The sequence below is a fragment of the Penaeus vannamei genome, chromosome 24, assembly GCF_042767895.1.
Source record: "Penaeus vannamei isolate JL-2024 chromosome 24, ASM4276789v1, whole genome shotgun sequence".
Lineage (NCBI taxonomy): Eukaryota > Metazoa > Arthropoda > Malacostraca > Decapoda > Penaeidae > Penaeus > Penaeus vannamei.
This window is the reverse complement of record NC_091572.1, coordinates 4393730-4403729: the sequence shown is the minus strand read 5'-3', so window position 1 is coordinate 4403729 and position 10000 is coordinate 4393730. Positions and strand designations below refer to the sequence as shown.

The window sequence follows — 10000 nt, the reverse complement described above, 5'->3', positions numbered from 1 at the left end:
CGGATTCTGTTTACATGTGTTCGTGGGATTCGCGATTAAGGGATTAGATTCTACTCACGGGTTCTGTCGATTGTGTTTTGTTTTTTTCTCTCTCTTATTTCTTTTCTTATCTTTTGTGGATTTTATATGAGTTTTCTTTTTTTGTTTGGGGGGTATTGATTGTATCTCTATTTGTCTGGATGTCCATCTCTTTCTTTCTCTCTCAGCTCTCTATTCTCTTCTCTTCTCTTCTCTCTCTCTCTTTTTCTCTCTCTCTCTCTTTTTTTTCTCTCTATCTTCTCTCTCTCTCTCTTCACTTCTCTTCTCTTTTCCCCTCTCTCTCTCTCTCGTCTCTTGTCTTCTCTTTTCTTCTCTCTCTCTCTCTCTTTATCGTATTTTTCTCACTATATCGATGGAAGAATCAGGAAACTTTAAACGAAAGCTGTAAATAGAGATAAGCGAGACAAGATTGGCAAGAACACTAATCGAGAGAAAATGGTTGCCGGATGGAAGAAATTACGAGAAAATGAGATATTAAGAGTCGAATATATTCCTACAGTCTCCGGATAAGAAGAGAAATCAATATCGATAAGTTTTCTTTTTTTATATTGAGTGTTAAAAAAGCCGCCATAGTTTCTCTGCTACAGAAAAAAGTGCGATTTAGCTATAATTTTATTTTTTTTGTCGAAGAGAAAGTATAAGATCTTTTTCTTGTATCAAAGAAGAAGAAAAAAAACTTGTATAGCACAAAAACAGATCAAAGATGATATACGATTTATCGGACAAAGAAACCACCAAAGTAAAAAAAAAGAATAGAAAAGAATCCCGTAAAACCTAAAAGAACGCCAATCTCTCTCAAGAAAAGCTAAAGGAACGAACCTCCGTTTTTCTTTCTGCCGTTCACGCATCGCCGCCTTCGTGAGGTGGCGGTTTTTGAATTCATTTATCCCTTCTTGCTTTCTTTGCAAACATCTTTCTCCATTTATCTTTCGCTTTTCTCTTTCGGAGGCCGGGAAGAAAGTGGTCTTGCGGTGAAGCTCATCAGAGGAATACATGGAGGTGTTGCGTGTGCGTGTGATGACAGTGTGTGTGTGTGTGTGTGTGATGACAGTGTGTGTGTGTGATGACAGTGTGTGTGTGTGTGTGTGTGATGACAGTGTGTGTGTGTGTGTGATGACAATGTGTGCGTGTGTGTGTGTGTGTGTGTGTGATGATAGTGTGTGTGTGTGTGTGATGACAGTGTGTGCGTGTGTGTGTGTGTGTGTGATGACAGTGTGTGTGTGTGTGATGACAGTGTGTGTGTGTGTGTGTGTGATGACAGTGTGTGTGTGTGTGATGCCAGTGTGTGCGTGTGTGTGTGTGTGATGACAGTGTGTGTGTGTGTGATGACAGTATGTGTGTTTGTGTATGATGACAGTGAGTGTGTGTGCGTGTGTGTGAGTGCGTGTGTGTGTGAGAGAGAGAGAGAGAAGGAAAGAGAGAGAAAGAGAAAGAGAGTGTGTGTGTGTATGTGTGTGAGAGAGAGAGAGAGAGAGAAGGAAAGTGACAGAGAGAGTGTGTGTGTGAGAGAGAGTGAGAGAGAAGGAAAGAGAGAGAGAGAGAATGTGTGTGTGTGTGTGTGTGTGTGTGTGTGTGTGTGGCAGCAAAGTTAATGCAGGTAAAGAAGGTTTTGTTTTGTGATTGAATCTGTGGCCATGATGTTGATTATACAAAATAAATGATATTTTGTTTCCATTGCAAGATATCTTACGAACGCGCATGAGTTTGTAAATTCTTGTTGGTATGTGTTTAATTTCCGTTTCGGTTTCCAATCCCTTATGATTTTAAAATAAATATAATGAATTAAATATAATTCCCTTATGATTTGAAAATAAATATAATGAATTAATTAAAAAAATAATAATTGATCTTAATGATTCTGCTTCGTAATGGAGAAAGTTATTGTGTTGGACATAGATAGATATTAGCCATTGTCGAGAAAAAAAGGGAAAAAAATATACATTCTTGTGTTATTAGCATTATTATAAATATAATGATTATTGTCTCAGTTTCACAGGTTAATTACAACAGTTCAGATCTTGTCACGGTATGTCACTCGACTCAGCTTCATGACCAAGACCATTGTGCACATAATTACCGACTGCCAATCAGCGTGCATTTTCTCCCTCGCCATCATCGTGATTGCAAATGCCAATAACGAAGTATTAAAAGGAACAGCGACGTCTATTGGCGAAGCCCTTCTTGCACGGAGGCCATTGAGATGGATAACTCATTTCCTATTCATCTCTTTGCCATTCCTTCTGACGGAGGGTGACGGTGACTGCGTGGGCATTAAGGTCATGAGGAGGAGACGTCAGTCACAAAGAGCGTAATGATGGATGATGAGCCATTACGAGGGAAGGGGTCGTGAGGATAAAGCGATTGTCTCTTTCCCGCGTCCGCCATTTTCGCGGGAAGCTCGTGCGTTCGAATATGCGTTTTTTTCTCTCCTTCCCTATTATTTTCTTATTATTTCTATATTGTTTTTCATTATTTCATTTATTTTCTCATGGTTATTGTTTTTTATTCATTTTGCTTATAGGTTATTGATTTTTTTTTTCTCTTTTATTTTTCTTGGTTTGTTTCGAATGCTATCTTGAAAATGTTGCCAATTGTGCTTGAAATTTGTCTCCAATCACCTCATCCACCTTCAACCGCTTATTTATTTGTCGTCTCTCACGTCTTTGAAGATTATCTTGCATCGAAAACGTCTCAATCTTGTCTCCTCTGTACAATTTATCTTCTTCCATGCATCAATTTTCAATTTATCTTCTTTCACGCACCAAGTATCGGAAATAATTTTCATTTATACTACGTCATCCATTGTCTGTTATCATCCACTGTGTTTGTTTATGTCTTCGTCACCTTTCGTGGCTAATCAGAAGCCAGGTAGGACCAAGCACATGGGCAGCATACATACTTGTTGAGAAACCTTTCATGGCGAGAGAGAAAGCGGCATGGAGAGAGAGAGAGAGAGAGTGAAAGAGAGGAAGAGAGAGAGAGAGAGAGAGAGAGAGAGAGAGAGAGAGAGAGAGAAAGAGAGGAAGAGAGAGAGAGAGGAAGAGAGGAAGAGAGAGGGTGAGAGATGAAGATAGAGAGAGAGAGAGAGAAAGAGAGATAAAGATAGATACATAGATAGAAAGAGAGCTAGAGTGAAAGAGAGTATGAAAGAGAGAGCAAGAGTAAAAGAGACGTAGAGAGGAAGAATGAAAAAGAGGAAGAGAGAAAAAGAGGAACAGCGGAACAAAAGAGAGAGAGAGAGAGGGAGCAAAAACGAGAGCGAAAGAGAGGAAGAGAGACAGCGAAAGGGCCGAGAGGGAGAGGAACATTCCATAGTGGAATGCGGAAAAAAATAAGAGAGAAAGTGAATCAGGATTTAAAAGCATCTGAGTGGAACACTTTTTTCCCCCTTCCTAGCGCGCCCATTTCTCCCTTCCCTTCCCCCCCCCCCCCCTCTACGAAATTCCCTCACCCCCCCATTCCCCCTACCTAAGCCTCTCTCACCCCTCCCCCTTACCTAAGTCTCTCACCCTTCCCCCTACCTGTGTTACCCCCTCCCCTCCCCCTCACTAAGTTCCACCTCCTCAACCCTCCCTACGATAATCCCCCTCACCTTCCCCTGCCCTACCAAAATCACCCCCTTCCCCTATCAAAGTACTACATATTTTCCCATACTCGATTCGCCTCGTTTCCCTACCTCTTTCGATTACCTAACTCCCCTACCGCTTTCCCTACCAATCTCACCCCCTTCCGCTACCAATCTCACCCCTTTTCCCCTACCAATCTCACCCCTTTTCCCCTACCAATCTCACCCCTTTTCCTCCACCAAACTCACCCCCTTTCCGCTACCAATCTCACCCCATTCCCTTACCAAGCTCACCCCCTTCCCCTACCAATCTCACTCCCTTCCCCTACCAATCTCACCCCCTTCCCCTACCAATCTCACCTCCTTTTCCCCTATCACTCCCACCACCCCACTTTCCTTCCTTACCAAATTCCCCCTCCTGCCCCCCCCCCCTACCCCACCCCCACCCCGCCATAGGCAGCTTAATGTATTCCGTCTGACCTTTCGAAAAACCCGCGAAGAAAGTGACCATCCGGGTACTGATGCCTTTCTCAGAATGGCGGGTGAGAAAAAAACGAAATAAAAAAAAACTGCTCGGGTTTTCTGGTTTACTTTTCCTCGCTATTAACTTTTCTCTTTTTTTTTGGGGGGGAGGAGGAGGAGGGGTCGTTAATTTTCTTCCTGGCTTTATTTTCATTCCGTGTCTATGGTTGGTTCTTTGTTTTGTTTTGTTTTGTTTTGTTTCACTTTAAGAATGTATTATGTTTTTTTCCCGCCAGAAATTCGTGTCTCGTTTTCCTCTTTTGTGATTTTTTAAATACTCTCTGATTACTATCTTTCGTGTTTATTTTCATGTTTACTTTCTCTCTAATTTTTAAACGTTTTAAAAGTTTCGTTATGCCTGTATCCCCTCGACGTTTCTTTTATCTTTGCTTTTTCCTACTTTTCTCCTATTTCTCTCTCTCCCTCTCTTTTCTTTCTCTCTTACTTTCTTCTTCCGCTTTTATCACTACTGTGACTTTTATCATCATTAGCGTTATTACTTCTGTTTTTTAGATATATATTTTTTCCTCGTTTCCCTTCAATAACATTCCTTTCCTGACCAAACTTCGCTCGCGGCAATGGTACACGTGCTCTTACACCCCCCCCCTCACCCCCCCCCACCCGCCACTCCTACTCCTACGCACTCCCTCCACGATGCCACTCCCTCCACCACACCTTCTTGCCCTTCCTCCTTCCTCCCTTCATCTCCTCTCTTCTGCAACATCCCTTCTTCTTTCGTTATTTGCAATTTATTCGTTCCTCCTTCTTCAATGTCCGGCAATTTGATCTGTCCTCCGCCCTGCACCACGCTTTTCTTGCAATATTCTCCTCTTCTTCCTCCTTGCATTCCTAATTCTTCTATACCCACGTGCAACTCCCTCTCTCTCTCTAAGCCACGCCTCCTTTGCAACACCCCCCCCCTCCTGCAACTTCCTCACCCCCTCCCTCTCTCCCTCCCTCTGTACACCACACCCTCCCGTAACTTCCTCACACCCTCCCTTCTCTCCCTCCCTTCCTCACCCCCTCCCTTCTCTCCCTCCCTTCCTCACCCCCTCCCTTCTCTCCCTCCCTTCCTCACCCCCTCCCTTCTCTCCCTCTCTCCCCCTCCTACACCACACCCTCCTTGCAACCCCCCCCCCCCCGTCCTGCAAGCCACCTGCTACTCCCCTACCCCCCACTTCCCCTCCCCTTCCCCCCTACCCCTCCACGCCCTCATCTGACCATGCCCTGCAACTTCAACTTTCGACGGACGCAAAATTTTCTTATCTCGGGCAGGTCGGTCACCAGGCAGCAGCAGCAGCAGCGGCCGACTTTCTCCTTCAACCAGTTCTGTGGCTGTTGTCTGCGGCTCTCTAATAATAGCTGCTGGTGGCCTTGTTTTTTTTTTTTTTTTTCCTCTCTCTCTGTCTCTGTCTCTCTCTCTCTCTCTCTCTCTCTCTCTCTCTCTCTCTCTCTCTCTCTCTCTCTCTCTCTCTCTCTCTCTCTCTCTCTCTCTCTCCCTCTCTCTCTCTCTCTCTCTCTCTTTCTCTCTCTCTCTTTCTCTTTTTTTTTTCTTCTAAACCCAAGAGCGTTCTTGTTTTTTTCTGGTCTGGTTGTTTCTCTCCTTTTGGGGGGTATCTAGTTTTTATTTTCTTTGTTTTTTCTCTTTTCTTTGGGGGGAGTTGTTTAGTTTTGTTTTCTCTTGTTCTTCTTCTTTTTTTCTTTTTTTTTCTATGTCTGTACCATAATTATCATTGCTATGTCCACATTTCCCCGTCCGTCCTTCTCGACTTTATTTTTTTTCATTTTCTTCTACCTCTCTCTTCTTTCTTTCTTCTTCCACCAACACATTATCACCTCTCCTTATCTCCCGTCCTCCTCGTCATTTTTCCCCCAAGAGAAAAGAATTCCACAAGAAAGTGGAGAAAGAAAATAAGAAAGAGGAGAAAGCAAATAAGAAAGAGGAGAAAGCAAATCAGAAAGAGACGAAAGAAAATAAGAAAGAGAAAGAAAATAAGAAAGAGACGAAAGAAAATACGAAAGAGATGAAAGAGAAAGAAAATAGAAAGAGATGAAAGAGAAAGAAAATAAGAAAAGAGACGAAAGAAAATAAAAAAAGAAACGAAATAAAATAAGAAAAGAATAGAAAGAAAATTTAAAAAAAATAAAATAAAAAATACCGAAATCCACACTTGAGCCATCCCGGATTTTCCAAGATGACTCAGTGCCTCCTCGAGTGATCATTCGAAAGGGCCGCTTCAGGGCACGTCTGGCAGGGCTGGTATTTGCTTAGGGTGCAGAGGACGTGGCTCGTTTTCTAAGGGAATCCACACGTCATTATTTGAACTTCTGTTATTTTCCTGTACGTTTTGTTGTATTCAGCTCGATTCTGGTATGTGTGTTAAGAAAGGGGAGGGCATGTTTATGAATATGTGTATGTTTAGTTGTGGTTATGTGTGTGGGGGGGAGGGGGGTCTGTGTGTTGGGGGGGGGGGGTCTGTGTGTTTGGGGGGGGGGGGGTCTGTGTGGGTCCGTGTGTGTGTGTGGGGGCGGGGGGTCTGTGTGTGCGTGTGGGGGGGGGGGGGTCTGTGTGTGCTTGTGTGTGTCTGTATGTCTGTATATCTGTAAGTACATATCATTTCCTGGTGCTACTGTTTTATTTAGTTTTCTTTTATATTTTTCGCTAATGAAATATAGACAATTACTGCCATAGAAAGTTTTTAAAATGTTAAAAAGGGACAAAAAAACATATAAGTGATTAACTAAAACACAACTTGAAATCATTGAATCTTTTCACTGACAACAACCTTCAGTGACTTGCAATGCTTCTCTCCTTTTCTTTCTTCTTTTCAGCCTCCATTTCTCACCGTCCTTTTTTTCTCTCCTCTTTCTTCGTTCCCAGTTCACCCTCACTTTTTCTATTTTCTCTTTTTCTTCTTCTTATTATTATTATTATTTATCCTCTTCTTCTTCTTCTTCTTCTTTATCCTCTTCTTCTTCTTCTTCTTCTTTATCCTCTTCTTCTTATTCTTGTTTATCCTCTTCTTATTCTTCTTTATCTTCTTCTTCTTCACTTTTCGGCCAGATGTTCCTCTTTTTATTAGTCCCCTTTTTTCTTCTCGTTTCGTATCTTCCACTTTCTCTACTCTCGCTCAAACATCACCTTTTTTTCGTGCGAATCCTTCTTCGTTGCTCGTTCACATACCCCATTCTCCCTAGCCCGGTTTCCCTTTCCCTGTGGCTCCTAATTCAGTTAAACTCTTCTCACCAGCCCGTTTTCCCTTCTCCTTATTTCCGTTCGTTCAGATATCCTCTTCAGAACAAACTTTTTTTCCTTTTCCTTATGACTACTACTTCATTGGTCTTTCAGGCACTCTCTTCTCCCTTGCCCGTTTTCCCTTCTCTTTGTAACTATTTACTTCACTGGTCTTTCAGTTAGTTGTTCCCTTCTCCCTAGCCTGTTTTTTTTTTTTTTTTTTTTACTTTCTTTCTTTCTTTTCGTATGACTACTAACTCACCGTTCGTTCAGATATCCCCTCCTGACCAGCCCGTTATCCCTTTCCTTATTTCCGTTCGTTCAGATATCCCTTCCAGAACAATCCGTTTTCCCTTTTTCTGTAACTACTTCGCCGCTCGTTCAGATATCCCCTTCTAACGAGGCCGTTTTCCCTTTCCTTATTTCAGAACAAACCATTTTCCCTTTCCTTGTAACAACTACTTTGCCGCTCGTTCAGGTACCCCCTTCTAACCAGCCCGTTTTCCCTTCCGTTGCAGGTGTTGGTGGCGCTGGCCCTCGCGGCATCCCAGCCGGCGGAGGCGACGAGGACCAAGCGAACCATCGGCAAGTGGTTCTCCGGACTCACGAAGCTGTGGAAGGGAGAGGAGGAGCCCGCGAGACCTCCGCGACCGGTGTACGTGGCTCTTCCTCAGCCTCAGCCCATCTACCATCCGCCACCTCCTCCGCCCACTCCCACGTACGGCCCTCCGCCTCCACCCTACGGAGGCGGCGGCGGCGGTTTCGGACACGGTGGTGGTGGCGGATTCGGTCACGGTGGTGGTGGTGGTGGATTCGGACACGGCGGCGGCGGCGGCGGTGGATTCGTAGGAGGCAAAGGTCTCGGCGGTGGATTCGTTGGAGGCAAAGGTCATGGCGGTGGTGGATTTGTACACGGCGGAGGCAAGGGTCACGGAGGAGGTGGATTCGGACATGGAGGAGGCGGTGGCTTCGGCGGTGGCTTCGGCGGTGGACACGGAGGCGGACACGAAGGCGGACACGGCGGTGGACACGGAGGTGGACACGGAGGCGGACACGGCGGTGGACACGGCGGTGGACACGGAGGCGGCCACGACATCCCTCACGGCTTCGGCCCCGTGAAGCACACCGACGTGGTGCACGCCGGCGACTCCTACAGCGCCCCTCCGCCCCCGCCCTCCGACACCTACAGCTCGCACTCCATCCCGGCGATCGTCGGCGGCGGCCACGGCGGGGACCTGATCACATCCGGCCCAGTCATCCACTCCGGACCCGTCGTGCCCCCTGCTCCCAGCCACCCTCATCCACAGCCCCCAGTCCCGGTGGTCCCCCCTGCCCCAGCCCCCCATCCCGTACCCCACCCCGCCCCCGCGCCCCATGCTGAGCCCAGCAACAGCTACCGGGCCCCTCCGTCCTTCCCTCCCCCCATGGCCGAGCATGGCTCCTCGTCCTCCTCCTATCTCGACGGCTTCCAGCCTTCGCAGCCCATCCCCGTGGCTCCCGCTCCTCCTCCTCCTCTGTACGACCTCCCGGCTGGCTCCTCGGGCGTCGGCGCTGGCATTGGGGTCGGCCCTGGCGCTGGCATCGGAGGTGGCCTCGGCGCCGGCATCGGAGGTGGCCTCGGCGCCGGCATCGGAGGTGGCCTCGGAGGTGGCGCCGCCTTTGGGGACACGCACTCTCCCGCGCCGATCGACGTCCTGCCGCCCGCTCCCATCGCCCCCTCGCTCCCCATCCAGACGCCAAGCGAGTCCTACGAGAGCCCGAGGACCATAGCCGGCGCTCTGGACGCCCTTGACATCAGCTCGCAGCTGGGCTACGACGACCCGATCATCGAGATCGTGTTCGAGGACGGCGAGCCCGCCCCCCCTCCGCCCCCGCCCATCATCGACCCCGAGCTCTTCGCCCTGCAGGAGGAGCCCGTGGAGGTGTACTTCATCGAGTATTCCCCCGGGGACAACATCGACGACATCGCCGCCCTGAACCTGGACGGCGCTCAGCCGGCCATCCTCCACGACCTTCCGGAAGAACTCCCGTTCGACGTCCGCTCTCAGCTTCTGGACTCCGGCGTGCTGGACAACGCTGAGATTCAGGTGATCGACCTGGACGACGCCCTCGGAACCAGCTTCCTGGATCAGAACGCCCGCGACGCCCTCGCCGCTGTCTACGGATCCGAAAGCCGCCTCTCAGAGACGAAGGTGAGAGCCCCGAGGCACCAGGACGGCGTGGACATTCGCGTTCACCGTCTGCTCGACGAGGACAACAACACGGTGGAGGCCTTGCTCTCGGGGCTCAGCGTCTACAAGGAGGGGCGCTTCGCAGGCGTCGTGGAAGTCAACGACAAGGACTCGGATAAGTTCGTGCCGGTCGTCGTGGACGGCAACCGGTTCCCCTTGCCCGAAGACCTCGAGGGCCGCGAAGTGGCCGGGGTGCTCGTCCTTGCCAACAGCAAGGAGGACGACCTCGACCGCGGCAACGACAAACCTCCAGCCAACACGAGCGACCCCGAATTCAACTTGGTCGAGGCCGCGTCCAGGCTGAGGTCGCGGACCTCCCAGTCGGCGCCTCTCTCTCCGGAGGACCGCGAGTGGTACGGCAATCCTGACGACTGGCGCCCGATCTGGAACTAAGCAGGATGTGACGTC

General features: G+C 48.1%; 1 protein-coding gene across 1 annotated transcript in view; it reads left to right on the top strand.

Annotated features, from left to right (window-relative positions):
- LOC113820592 (uncharacterized) overlaps positions 1-10000 on the top strand; it is a 31055-nt gene that overhangs the window by 19955 nt on the left and 1100 nt on the right. The window contains exon 2 of the mRNA XM_027372935.2: positions 7880-10000. This exon is cut by the window's right edge and continues 1100 nt beyond it. Within this exon, the coding sequence (XP_027228736.2) occupies positions 7880-9985 (2106 nt within the window). The 3' untranslated portion in view covers positions 9986-10000. The remainder of the gene's footprint in view (positions 1-7879) is intronic.